General features: G+C 41.4%; 1 protein-coding gene and 1 long non-coding RNA gene across 2 annotated transcripts in view; one reads left to right on the top strand and one right to left on the bottom strand.

Moving 5' to 3' along the window:
• The first annotated feature begins 108 nt into the window (after positions 1-108).
• Positions 109-8781, top strand: LOC105013241 (pyruvate dehydrogenase (acetyl-transferring) kinase isozyme 2, mitochondrial). The gene is made up of 11 exons (XM_010874624.5): positions 109-356; positions 990-1131; positions 3333-3404; positions 3511-3695; positions 4739-4828; positions 4999-5076; positions 5200-5276; positions 5407-5505; positions 6354-6464; positions 6799-6912; positions 7034-8781. The coding sequence occupies exons 1-11, from the start codon at positions 239-241 to the stop codon at positions 7175-7177; spliced, it is 1230 nt and encodes a 409-aa protein (XP_010872926.1). The 5' UTR covers positions 109-238; the 3' UTR covers positions 7178-8781.
• Positions 8782-8863: 82 nt separating this feature from the next.
• The window catches only part of LOC109616353, a 23580-nt gene continuing 18448 nt past the window's right edge, over positions 8864-13995 (bottom strand). The window contains exon 4 of the long non-coding RNA XR_004576404.1: positions 8864-9292. This is a non-coding gene — a long non-coding RNA (uncharacterized LOC109616353). The remainder of the gene's footprint in view (positions 9293-13995) is intronic.

The raw sequence follows: 13995 nt of genomic DNA, 5'->3' as shown, positions 1-13995 counted from the left end.
TCTGGTTGGGTGGGCTAGCACGGACAGCCCACCGTTCACTCTTATTGGCCAGTTTCGCACATTACGCAATTCTATTGGCTATAGAAGTATACTTCAAGACTAACTCCACCATCGGAATCTTCAGATAATTAACAACTGAATAGATATGAAATTAAACTGAACTGATAGGAGCTATCATACACTGTACTGACATTTTAACTTTTCTTCACTATCCCTGGATTTATTTTTGCCTTGAAAAATGAAGTTTGTCAGATTCTTGATGAAGAACGCGGCTTTGGCCAACGTGCCAAAGCATATTGACCATTTCTCCAAATTCTCACCATCACCTTTGTCAATGAAACAATTCTTGGATTTCGGTGAGTAGCATCTCAAACTGTGTTATGCAGTATTATCAGTGTGTTATGCAGAAATGTATAGGAATCCACACAATGTTTCAATACCAGATTTATAATATCTTGCACACAGTAATGTTATTGCTTGTTACATTTAAATGTAAAGATAATGTCCAATAAGACCATACATATACAATACAAAAATGTAGCCCCTGTGTATCTTTATTACAACACATTCGCTATCACACCATGCATATTATATATGTAAGTTTTTACTGATGCAGCTGATTGAAGCAATTACTGGATGGGGTGGTTCAAGTTCACGAAAAGCAGCAATATACTGAACACGTTTACTTCAGGCTAGGGAAGCTTCATTGCTCTAACAAGCTAATCATAACGTTTAAAAAATGCGATGATTTAACCGATAATTTGCAGTAACCTGACGGACTATAGCCTGTCCGCTAATTTGGCAAGTTTGGGGTACAAATATGTGTTGATTCCAATGATGATTCAGTAGCCTATGTTTATTATTGCTATAGCCTATGTTTATTATTTCTATGATTATTATTACTAGCCTCTAATAAATAATAATAATATAATTGATGTTATTAACCATATCGTATTCCGCTAACTTTAACACGCACCATTTATCCTCAGGTTCTATTAATGCCTGCGAGAAGACATCTTTCGCCTTCCTTAGACAAGAACTCCCCGTACGGTTGTCCAACATCATGAAAGAACTCAACCTTTTACCGGACCGGTTGCTGACCACACCATCCGTGCAACTCGTGCAAAGCTGGTAAGAGTTTTGAGTAATCAGGAACTATTTTGCATATACATTTGAGTAAGAGGGTACTGCCGCAGCACTAAAATATACCATACTCGGATACTGTGGCCCACTGTCGGCAAAAAAGTGTTTATGTTTTGCAGAATATCTCAGGGTGGGCCTACATGGCGATACACATGCCTGTATGTACTGTAGCTCTAGTGTTCCAGGCCAGCTGTGTCTCTGCGCACTCGCACAAGCGGTGAACTTTGTCCCAGTTTCTACCCTAGTTGTTTTTGAACCACTGAAACGTGCGTCTCCAGCAGGCGCGCGGCCGCTATAAAAGGGGAAGATGTTTTTAGTACCACGGTGGCAGGAGTACATATTGTTCCTAAGTAGTAGTACACTGCAGCATCATTCTAACCGTCTGCTTCAGCTGGAGATGGAAGACGTTTACTTCAATTTCACCTGAGACAGATTTTCAAACAAAGAAAAAACTATCAATAACCCAGATTCCTGTGGTGAACAATTTCATTTAATAACCATAGCTATATCACCATGTATTTAAAAAAGTTTATTACATACTTTTTTGCGAGTGTAGTAAAACAAAAACTGTAACATAAATGATACACCAAAGTACAATAACACATTTACAACTACACATGTACAGCATGTGTCTGAAATTAGGCCTACATAATAACAATCTATTGTGTCACCCATAAATAGGTATTATTATCTCAATGTAATAAGTAAAGGATTGGAGTCATCACTATTTACAGTAAACATCAAACACCATCATCAAAATGATCACTGCCACATCATAGTAACTACCACATACTGTAGCGGTCTCCCATAAGGTTAGAAGACACATTAGACTGCTCTGATGTACAGTTTGTTTTCCCACAGAGGGTTATAGGGAACTGCTGGGGCTGGGCGTGGATTGTTCTTGCCATGCTGCCCCATGATTGGTGGAGGAGAGGGGCTGGGACCACTGAAGTGTCTTTTGTTCTGTTGGTGGATGTATAGGGTGGTCTGGAATGGTGAATGTTTAACCTAGACACACCCTGAGTGAGCACTACACAAGGAATGAGTCTGATGACAATTTATGTTAAACAATCTTTAGTAGAAATCTATGGAAATGGGAGTTGGCCAGAGGAGAAACAAAGCAATACATTGTTATTTTTGTATTTTGTATCTTATCTTAGTTACCCCTGTTAACCTAGATTCCCTCGCTAGTAGACTGATTTAAACCAAATGAGGCTTAGTTGCAGATAACTATTCAATCCATTCTTTAATCAAACTTTATGTATGCACTTCAAAGTAATTGACACATAAAATAATACAAATAGATACATTTTAGGATAGAAAGAATTAAAACATATATAGAAAAAAAAACAGAAAAAATAAAACCAAATGAGTGATTGCCGGTGTAATAGAAGACTTGAATGCAGGTGTGATAGAAGACTTGAATCCTGGTGTAATAGAACACTTGAATCCTGGTGTAATAGAACACTTGAATCCTGGTGTAATAGAAGACTTGAATGCAGGTGTAATAGAAGACTTGAATCCTGGTGTAATAGAAGACTTGAATGCAGGTGTAATAGATGACTTGAATGCAGGTGTAATAGATGACTTGAATGCAGGTGTAATAGATGACTTGAATGCAGGTGTAACAGATGACTTGAATGCAGGTGTAACAGATGACTTGAATGCAGGTGTAACAGATGACTTGAATGCAGGTGTAACAGATGACTTGAATGCAGGTGTAACAGATGACTTGAATGCAGGCGTAACAGATGACTTGAATGCAGGTGTAACAGATGACTTGAATGCAGGTGTAACAGATGACTTGAATGTCGGTGTAACAGATTACTTGAATGTCGGTGTAACAGATGACTTGAATGTCGGTGTAATAGATTATGTGGATGCTGTGTAACATATGTGTTGTATGTATAGGAATCTCTGGAGTATTGAGACACACAAACACACACTGGATGTGCTCAGTGATTTAAAAATTTAACAAGGATGTTCTGATATCAGACCGAAGCTGGTAGTCCTGTAGCAATGGTGCAAAGCTAGTACCCATAAGACAACTGGATAAGTACCAAGGCAAAATGTGTCTGCCTTCTCTACAAATAGAGACCAACGAAATACAATGTTTTTTTGTTTATATGATTGCAACATGTCAAGTAGGAAGGTCACTTGATAATGAACTGTCTTTCCCTTGCTGCTAGGTACGTCCAAAGCCTTATGGAGATCTTGGACTTCCTTGACAAGAGCCCGGATGACCACAGTGTCTTGCAATCGTAGGTTTTGCACATTCAAATCATCCAATCAAGTCTATTGAGTATATAACAAATCATTGTCAGAGATGAACAACTGCCTTGCTCTGATCCCTGTACCTCCTTCCAGGTTTGTTGAGTCTCTGGAGACGATCAGGAATAGACACAACAACGTGGTGCCAACCATGGCCCAGGGGATCATCGAGTACAAAGACACTTTCGGACATGATCTTATGACCAGCCAGAACATCCAGTATTTCCTGGATCGGTTCTACACGAGTCGCATCTCCATCCGCATGCTCATCAACCAACACAGTAAGTGCCACCTCTTAGGTCACAGGGCATTGGTCAGGTCAGATTCCCATTTGACCGTTGAAAATACATTCCAGGACGTTTAGAGGAATGGGTACCAATGTGCATGTATTTTGTTCATTGTATTTGTAACGTATATGAGCATGAAACAAACCATAAAAAGTGGATGCGGTGGTACACAGGGATCAATTATGAGTTTGCAGCAACACTTTAAAATCACTGACTGAAATGAATCAAAAGGGTCAGTGTCCCTTTTAAAGTGACATAGTCGTTTTCAAAAATACCTTACGGGGTGTTTTAGGGGAATTGTCATTGAATAGCTGCTGAACCTCTCCACAAGCAATGCTTGAAAATAGCCATTGATGATGATCGACACGGATTCACTCAAATCAGTCGGGCCTTGTCCAATCCGACTCCCTTTAAACTGAATCTCGAGCTCAAGTGGAATTGAAGGGAGCAATTTGGCCCTGGCAAGGAGTGGAGCAGTTTGAAGCAAAGATGAATGCTCACGCCGGCAGTCTTGACACACATCCAGGTGGTGTTCTAATTGGGCTGGCCGGCCCGGTGTCTGCTGACCACATTGTGCTGGCAGTCAGTTACTCATGGATTGGCATGAAAACACTGGCAGAATTACATCCGCATGCCGAGGGTAACCGTGTATTGAGGTTTGGGCCCAGGGCCTGACTGTAAGGACGGGACAGGGTTGTTTAGAAAATGAAGGCCTTTACTTGTCTTGCATCTTGAATGTCCTGCCTTATGAATGCTGTGTGTCAGATGGGCACAGTATTTTAAATTACCAGTAAGTTGAAACAGGTTAAACTTGATGACAAAAAGTTCAAACTCCTTCAGGGTTGGCCTACTTTCATTTGCCATTTATTACCTCGGAAAAAAGTCCACATTGGCAGTATCTGTCGAACGTCAATCAAACAGAACTGGGCCTTACCGGTCCGCACCTGACTTGCCCTTTTCAATCATTCACCAAGTTGTTTTGGACCGGGTCCAGCTGACGTCCCAATCTAACTCCCTTTTCAACTCTTTCTCTGCAGCTCTTGTTTTTGATGGCAACACCAACCCAGCCCACCCCAACACCATTGGTTGCATAGACGCCCTGTGTGATGTCAATGAGGTGATTCGAGGTAAGACCACCAGCCTTCAGGGAAACAGGGACTTCAAAGTGGTAATTTAGTCTATTTGAAGCCAGTAACCCACCACGAGCTGCCCAACCTCCAACCGGCTTTGCTTTCATGTTTGTTTGGGTGGTGAGAGCTGAAAACTTGTAATTACATTATCGACTCTCCCTCTACAGATGCGTTTGAGAGTGCCAAGATGCTTTGTGAGCAGTACTACCTGGGCGCACCGGAGCTGGAGCTGAGGGCAATGAACGGTAAGAAGCACAAGCCTTGACACATCCTCACTGGCAACGGCAGTCAAATTGCGTTGATGTCTATGAATAGGGAGACAGTTGTAATTATGGTGGCTTAATAGACAGCTGTCATTTCCTTCTCAGCCAACAATGCCAGGGAGCCAATCCAGATCTCTTATATCCCATCACATCTCTACCACATGCTGTTCGAGCTCTTTAAGGTGAGTCAGATGTATAAGAGAAAGGACATTTGCTTCATTACTCTCCTCTGGTATCATTCAACTATGATCAGGTGTGGTCAGATTTTGTCTTTTGAAAGTAATTTTTATATTTTCCTTTGGTGTCCCCCAGAATGCCATGAGAGCTACAATTGAGACCCATGAAGCCAGCCACAACCTCCCACCCATTAAAGTGATGGTGGCCCTTGGCGGAGAGGACCTGTCAATCAAGGTGAGTAAAGGGCGTACTACCAATACAGCGACCATGTAGACTTAGAACAGCCTTAAGGGAATTAGAATAGCGATGCGCATGAGAACCGAGGCAAAGTGGGAAACCTGCCGTGAAAAACCCTTAACTCATCGATGTGAAACAAAAACCATCTTATATACAATCTGTGCAAATACCCCCATTACCCAACAACTTGACCTGCTTAGTAGAAACCACCCTGCTGTTGGTTGGTGACATGATGGCGGCTGGCACCGACCTGACATTGTACCTCGCCCCCACTGTGGCCTTCGCTCCCTAGTACCAACTTGATCGAGTTTCGCAAGGCGTCAGTGATTAACGCAGAGCCTCTGTGCCAGGCTGTCAGTAACAAAACGGGGCAAGGTATTCAAGAGCCATATTTAGTAGGGGATTAACTAAAGCCACTTTTGGTTGATATCGTCAACCCTTTCCCCTCTTAGAATACTGGTGTTGGTTAGTGTGAAATGATGGCCCTCAGAGTGAATGGAGCAAAATCTCCTTTACACGCACGCCACAGTACCTCCAACACTTGGGTCGGTCTGCTCACCGCTGCACTTTCCCTTCTCCAAATGACCTCCCATTAGGGTTCCGTCTACTCCGGCCCAATGTCCTGTTCCCAGGCTGCAGCCTTAGCCAAGCTGTGGGGCAAAGCCCTACTTAATTAGGCCCATAATAAAAATATCATATTTGAGACATTGATAAATGTTGTTGCCGAATGCTTAATGAGCCAAAGTTAGTGTTTGTGTGTGTCTGGTCTCATCCTTAATGAGCTGAAGTGTGTGTGTGTGTGTGTGTGTGTGGACTCAAACTCTTAGCCTCTTCTCTGTCTTCAGATGATGGACCGGGGAGGTGGTGTCCCATTAAGGAAGATTGAAACACTGTTCAGCTACATGTATTCCACAGCTCCCAGACCAGACTTCGGGGACAATCACCGGGCACCATTGGTGGGTGACACACACTTGTATGACTACACAAAACAGACTCCACTGAAGGACTGTGTTGCTCAGCTGATACAACTATACAACTATTTTCTTTAGCAGTCTGTACCTTGAGGCCAATATATACACAACTGTAAGTTGCTCTGGATATAAATATCTGTTTAATGACAAAAAAAATTATAATAATTGAATACTCACAACTAGATAACAATGTTTTCTTTACCGTTTCTTCTGAGGAAGCCATACAGTTCCCATTTTCCTCAGTGCCAATAATTCCAACCAGATCAACGTATGGTATTTACGTTTGCCATAAGATCTCCTCTCTTGTATGTCTCTCCAGGCTGGCTTTGGCTACGGGCTCCCCATATCCCGCCTTTATGCTCGTTACTTCCAGGGAGACCTGCAGTTATACTCAATGGAAGGCCATGGCACTGACGCCGTAATTCACATGAAGGTAAGACACCTAGTGCCTCCCCTATACACAGCAACGATACTTCTAAACCTGTCAACCTGTCACATGGCCAGACATGCTAATAGCAAGCCGCTAAATGACATCCTCCTCTCCTCTCCCTCAGGCGTTATCTACAGATTCGGTGGAGCGGCTTCCTGTGTTCAACAAGACGGCTCTGAAACACTACAAAGTCAGTCTGGAGGCAGACGACTGGTGTGTCCCCAGCAAAGAGCCTCTGGACATGGCCGTGTACAGAGTCGCCAAGTGAGCCCAGGCAGTTCAACTGGCTTCCTCAGAGGACAGAGGGAAAAGGGCAAAATCAAAATGGGACCTATCACCTAGGTGCCCGGTGGGGGAGAGACACATCGTAACCAATCCCGGAGGGAGTCGAGAGGCGAAGAAGCCCCGATTGGACAGCTTTAGGGCTGCTTGAGGTTTCCTGTTTCAGGAAGTTAGAAAATCCACTTCCTGTCCCAACTAAAGTTACATTTTTAGGGGGGCCGGTGGGTTAGGCAAGGAAGGACTGAAGGATGCCCGCGTCCAACCTCATTAATGTTCACAGCTGACTGTAGCTCTAAAACAACCCTGCTCCTAAACCTGCCTTATGGCACTGTGGGTCGTTTGATGTCAATTTTATCCACGCACATAACACTGTTGCTGGGAGTCTCTAGCCTCAGGTACAGCACTTGGATTTTGGGGGCTGATAGAGGCCAGATCCGGAATTGGAAAGTGGTTAGCCCCGGGGAGGGAAATATACTCTGGCAAAGATAGATGGTCACTGTAGGAAGAAAGTGAAAGATCTTGTTTGAGTAGAGCATGGAGTTTCCGGGAAGTATGTAGTGACAATTGGGTTCATGGAGGAAAAGCCATTTAGTGTGTGGAGAGTTTCAGCGGAAAAAGTCGGATAGTATGAAAAGCTTACTAGTGTATGGAGGAGAAACTCTAGCAGGTAAACATGATGTTGCCTTGTTGGCACCTCCATTTGTTTGTTAGAGCAGCTATGTCCAGTTATAACCTCAGTTTGAAGTTATAGCAATAAAACTCCTCTACTGTATCATATAATGGAGTTAGAGTTCATTAAACTCTAAAACAAATTAATTTTTGTACACTGTGTACCACCAAGATATGAGAGACTCAAAGAAAAAACATCCAGAGCTGATTTCACAGACACAGAGTAAGCCTATTTTCACAGACACAGAGACAAATATTTTAAAACATAATGGAGTTGTCAAACATTTAAAGCATAATGGAGTTGTCAAACATTTAAAGCATAATGGAGTTGTCCAACATTTAAAGTTCACAAGTGTCTTTTCCTAAGTGGACCACAGTTAAAGCATATAACCTTGTTCAAGAAATTCTTGATAATACATGCAGACAAACGATTGTTCATATGCATTTGCCAATGACTCATTAAATTCCTTTATCACATATGGACCTACTATTGTGTACTTAGGCTGGTTGAGAAGAAAAATCCTATGCAACCTTGTTTACATTCCTTCTGCTTGAACAAAAATTTCCAAAGCGAAGGCGTGTAGAGACAGCCAGTATTTTGTTTGCCTGTGTGAAAAGCTTGATGTACATGTAGAAGTGGAAGAAAATGTAGAGCTTGCAACTCCTAAGATGGGCCACTGCAATATGACTGTAACTGCCTGGACTGAAGTGATTGTCTTGCGGTCTCAGTGGGGTGAACACTGATGGTCCAGTTGTGAACCTGCATAGTTTTAAGTGATCCAGTTGCTCATAATGTAGCCAGGAAGCCAGTTTGGTTTGTGTTGTACTGTACTTGAATTAACCACAATGTACATTTCAAAGATCTTCTATTTTTTATGAGAAAGAAAAACAAATTATGCAAAATAAATTGTCATAAAGTTTTGTTGCCTTGATTTTCAAATTTGTTTATAATACATGAACCATAAACATCATCACCCCCCACCCCACCACAACCAGGTGGTACGTCCTTCTATTGAGATATCATGTGTTACTAACGATGACTTTAGTCTCAGGCTTATCAGTGTCATTTTTAAATGCTGGACCTGGCAACAGTTTTCATGCACACAAGTGGCATCCATAACAAGCCAGTGTTTCCTGTGAAATGGTGAGTGATGTAGGCTGGCCCCCCGATTTCACTTTAGAAGACAACAACATACAGTATTTCAATGCTGTATCAGCAGAGTTCAAAGATCAGTCATAACTGCTAGCTCTACGGTCAACATCAACTTTAAGGCCGATTGAACCGTTTGTGGAACATTTCAATGTACACACCAAGGAGGGGGTGGGTTGGAGGGACTGTGCTGTAGGAAGCAATCAATCTCGACCCCTGTCAGGCAGCACCCTTGTAGTAACCAATCAGAGAGGAGTGTACGACTCTGCATTATGTAACCGTCTGTTAGAGGGAGAAAAACAAGGTTAGCAGCCAACAGCGCGTATCCAGAAGCCACACATAGAGATCCTGTATAGAATAGATATGTACTGTTTTCAAAGGCGCCTCACAAATGTTGACAAAAGATATACCTGTCTCACTAGAAATATACAGAATACAAATGTTTTATCAACTTCAGTTGTTGCTGATAATATACACACTGCATAAATATAGTGTGTAGGGGGCTGAAAGAAATCGTTGTACCATGTTCCCAAACATTCTTTGACTGTGCAAGATTTCAGCAGGCGACTTGGGACGGTTTCATAACGTGTTTCTTATGCAGACGTTTAATCCATCACTATCCATTCCTGGAAAGAGAACGTGCACGGGTACACGTGAGTGTGGTTGTGGCCATTAAATCGCAATTCTACTCCAACTCTAGAACATTATGTACAGTAGCTGTTAGTGGACATGTGGGGGTGTATGGCAGGGGTCAGTGCAATGTCAACGCAGTTCCTTTTTCGGTCAGACCAGGGGAAGATTCACAAGTAGACATTTACATTTGATTACGTTGTTTGTTTTTTAAAAGCTTTTCCCACACAACAAGTTCTCACTGGTCTTAAAAACAATGATAACATAAACCGCACTAAAAAGCGGCAACATAGTGAGGAAGAGCCCTCTTGGACACATTACTATAACCATGTATATTATTACTAGTCTGTGTCCTGACAGAGATGGAAACAACCACATTAAACCAACTATTTTTACTGATTTCAACCTCATTGTGCCCCCAGGCTGTACTCCTCACCTGGAGTAGGAACATGAATGGGGCAGTGATCTAGAGAGACGTGAGGTACAAGGGGAGTTTCAGGGGACTTTGGATGCCATGCGGCATGTTAGTGGAACTTTGGCAGCGATCGGTCTTTATGACAGCAAACACTCAGCTGTGCCCTTTTAAGGTACGTCAGTCCGTGAGATAAGAGCCAGGAGGAGATCTGACGCACAGACAGGTTACATAAAAATCTGGCAAATCTAGTGTCTGCAGAACAGTGGGGTTATAGTTCTGGCACCGCAGGGTGCCTGCGTCTCTGCCAAAGGTTCAACTCACCGCTGTTGGCAATGTCATTTTCCCTGGCCACTGCATGGCGAAACAGTTTCACAATAAAGGATCCAAATTAAAATGGATAATAACCAGCTCTACACTCTGGGCTGATAGATGCTCATCTGTGGTTATTTAATAGGGTTGGCCAAAATAATATCCTGTCTAACTTCAGATGACAAAATGCGAAGTGATGTGTCACCTTAAGCTTTGCATTGTTGGTGTTAACAAGTAATAAGACTACAGTAGATATTAACTAACCGTGTTATCCTAGAAAGATGGGTTTGTGCGCTATTATTTTAGATTGTTGTTGTATTGGCTTTGATAAACAAAATGAGAGTGTTCTGGACCATTCTTAGCCTGTGAACCTGTGAACCTTAGCCTGTATATAAAAAAATAGTTTTTTTAAATGTTTCTGTACGTGCTGATTTCATTTATGTTGTTTCACAACATGCTTATATCCACCTTGAAATGCTTTTTTACAGTTGTGTTATTAAAAAGTTACTGGTATACTGACTACATCTAACTCTCCCTTTTCAGAGCAACAAGTCTTATCTGTGTCAAAAGATAACAGCTATCTCAGAGATACATGTGGGAGGGTGAATCTCTGTTTTTCTGTGAACAAACTGTTTAGTGTCATTGCTAGGTGTAGTTGTAAGACATATGAACCCAAGTTGCAACATTGACTATGATTGATTGAAAATTGATTTGAAGAATATTTGCTTTGGATTAGAGGAATAACATTGGGAGAGGGCTGCTTTTCTCACAACTGTTCGATCTCTGTCATGTCTAATCTCTAGCTTTGACACTAGAAAGGCTAATTCTCATTGGAACACCCCTTACTTTAAATAAGGACCAATTTTGAATGAATTATTGTAGCGGTATTTTAATATTCTGAGTTTAAATAAAGACCAAATTAGGCTAACACTTCCCTTTGGACCCAGCTAAAAAAAGACAGCTGTATTAAAAAAATAATTACTTTGGTTACTTACACCTCCTAGACTCAGATGTTCTGTTAGAAGGGTGCACAATCTACAGAGCAGACAGAGTGGGCAGAGGTTGATGATTTGCCATATATGTTAAATGCAGCCTAGATGTCACTGTGTCCATCTCAACCTCTGTCCCGAAACCGTACGAATGCTTAGTTCTGAATGTTGCCTTTGGTCATAATGCGCTGTTTACGCTAGTGGGAATTTATCGCCCACCCTCAGCTCTGGTATCTGTTCTATGCAAATTGTCCGAGTTAATGTCCAATTAATGCCAGCATTACTTAAACTAAAAGACATTTGTAACAAACTAAATCTTACACATCTAATATCCCAATCCAAAAATCTACGTTAATAGACCATATTCTAACAAATACATTTCACAAATACTTCATACAGCTGTTGGGTTATTTGAAAAGTATATCAGTGACCACTGCTCTATTGCATGTATCAGAGACACTGGGCAAAAAAAACCTGACCGACGTATAATTTTAAAGAGAAACTAGAAACAATTCAGTGCAAGACTTCATGATCTTTGTCATTCAGAGCTTTTATCCACAAATTGCATAATGGACCCAGTGTTAGCGTTTTCTTCTTCTCTTCAGTTTTTCCCTCCATGGCTGATAAAACCCCCCTGCTAAAGAGACATAGGGTAAAAAAAATCTGACTAGAAAAGCCTCTTCCTAAATAAGAATCAAGCATGGGCCTTGGTGAGGAAAACTGATGGAAACACTGGATAAAAGCCTTTGACACTGTAGACCATGCGATACTTTTAAGTAAGCTGTCGTAAATAGGACTAGGACTGTACGCCTGTTGTTGGTTTGATGACAATGTTAAGGATAGAAGTCAGGCTGTTAGAAGGAATCCAGTCGGAGCCACTGGAGTTGCCAAAGGGGTCCCACAAGGTTCTATACTTGGTTCAATATTGTTCACTCAGCGTAATGAATAACGGTGATGAAATAAGACAGTAAAATTCATCTATACTCTGACGACACGGTCATGTACTGTACTGACTCGACGGCTGACCAAGCGTTTTTGCTGCTTTTTTACAACATAAACTGGTTTTAAATGCAAAGAAAACACATTTTATGATTTTCAACAGGTACAAAAAGCTGGTTGAATATACACTTGCACTCCCGTGCTTACAGTAGATGGCTCAAATTAATCAAGTCTGTGCATATAAATACTTAAGGATATGGAAAAATAATAAACTGTCTAATCATACATTATAACAATATTATTGTGTTTGTCTATAATGCACTTTTAAATAAACTACCTTCTTATTTCTAATCACTTATCAACAATAGAAATATAACTAATTGTGCTAAGAAATACACTCAGCGTTCACTCTGATCGTTTTCCCGTACCTGATTTTTATGTTTGTGTTCTACCTAAACATATTTTTCATGCAAGTTCCTGTGCTATCAAGTGAATAGCCTCTGTGTGGATGAAACAATCTGATGAACTATCTGCTTAACACATCGATGCAGTATTATCTCACTTAAGGACAAGACAAGTTAATCTAAGCGCTGGGAGTGCAAGGATTGAGATACCGGGATATTGAGATATCTGTGTAAATTGAAACAATCTGCTGCTGAATTTCATATATACATATTTACATTTTTCATATTTTACTTTTGTGCTATCTGTGGTTGTTCTGTTTTGTCTGTTTTATGTAATTTCTTAATCATTGTACAGTCTTGTTTTGTCTGTACTTTTTGATAATTGAACCTAAACTGTATGTAAACATGTATACGCATGGCCCAGCTGTAAAAGAGACCTTGGTCTCAATTTGTGTTCCTTCAGAACAATGACTGTTCCTCTAGGTAACATGTTGGGGCATTCCTGTATCAGAACAATGACTGTTCCTCTAGGTAACATGGTGGGGCATCCCTGTATCAGAACAATGACTGTTCCTCTAGGTAACATGGTGGGGCATCCCTGTATCAGAACAATGACTGTCCCTCTAGGTAACATGTTGGGGCATCCCTGTATCAGAACAATGACTGTTCCTCTAGATAACATGTTGGGGCATCCCTTTATCAGAACAATGACTGTTCCTCTAGATAACATGTTGGGGCATCCCTGTATCAGAACAATGACTGTTCCTCTAGATAACATGTTGGGTAACAGTGGGAAAATCCCAGGAATATCCCTGACTGTAAAACATTGACCAATCTATAAATATCTTCTAATTGGTTCTCTTTCTTAATCATTTCCATTGAACAATGCAAGGTTTACACAGTGTTTTGCGTGCAGGGCATATTTCGTTTTAGTTGGTGTGGGTCATACTTTGTGTGGGGTGTTTTCAGGTAAAGATGAAGACAATGGAGGCAAAGGAGTTGTTTTATTTGTTTTATTCCTGGTGGACATTTTATTATGTGCCTATCTGTTAATAATGGGAGGATATTGAATAAACACGTAAATTGCCTTGTCTTTTCCAACCACTACTCGTCAACAAGCGTACGTGCGTCCAACTTGCCAAAGGAACTTTCCAAAAGGCCATATGAGATGTGGCAGTGATGTAGCCATGCTGCCTGAAACACAAATCATATTTCCCTTTCACCCAGTGGGCTGATGACTCACGTCACTTCGTCACCATGCAGTCAGCCACACTGTAACAGAACCCCAGAACCTGACCA

Source organism: Esox lucius, chromosome 11 (assembly GCF_011004845.1).
Source record: "Esox lucius isolate fEsoLuc1 chromosome 11, fEsoLuc1.pri, whole genome shotgun sequence".
Classification (NCBI taxonomy): domain Eukaryota; kingdom Metazoa; phylum Chordata; class Actinopteri; order Esociformes; family Esocidae; genus Esox; species Esox lucius.
The sequence above is the reverse complement of the archived record's forward strand: the minus strand, read 5'-3'. Positions and strand labels throughout refer to the sequence as shown.

Excerpts from the sequence above, each read along its gene's own strand:
- LOC105013241 (XM_010874624.5), top strand. The coding sequence starts at position 239 with ATGAAGTTTGTCAGATTCTTGATGAAGAACGCGGCTTTGGCCAACGTG. Across the intron at positions 3,405-3,510 it reads GACCACAGTGTCTTGCAATC|GTTTGTTGAGTCTCTGGAGA; the intron begins GTAGGTTTTGCA and ends ACCTCCTTCCAG. Across the intron at positions 5,077-5,199 it reads GGAGCTGAGGGCAATGAACG|CCAACAATGCCAGGGAGCCA; the intron begins GTAAGAAGCACA and ends TTTCCTTCTCAG.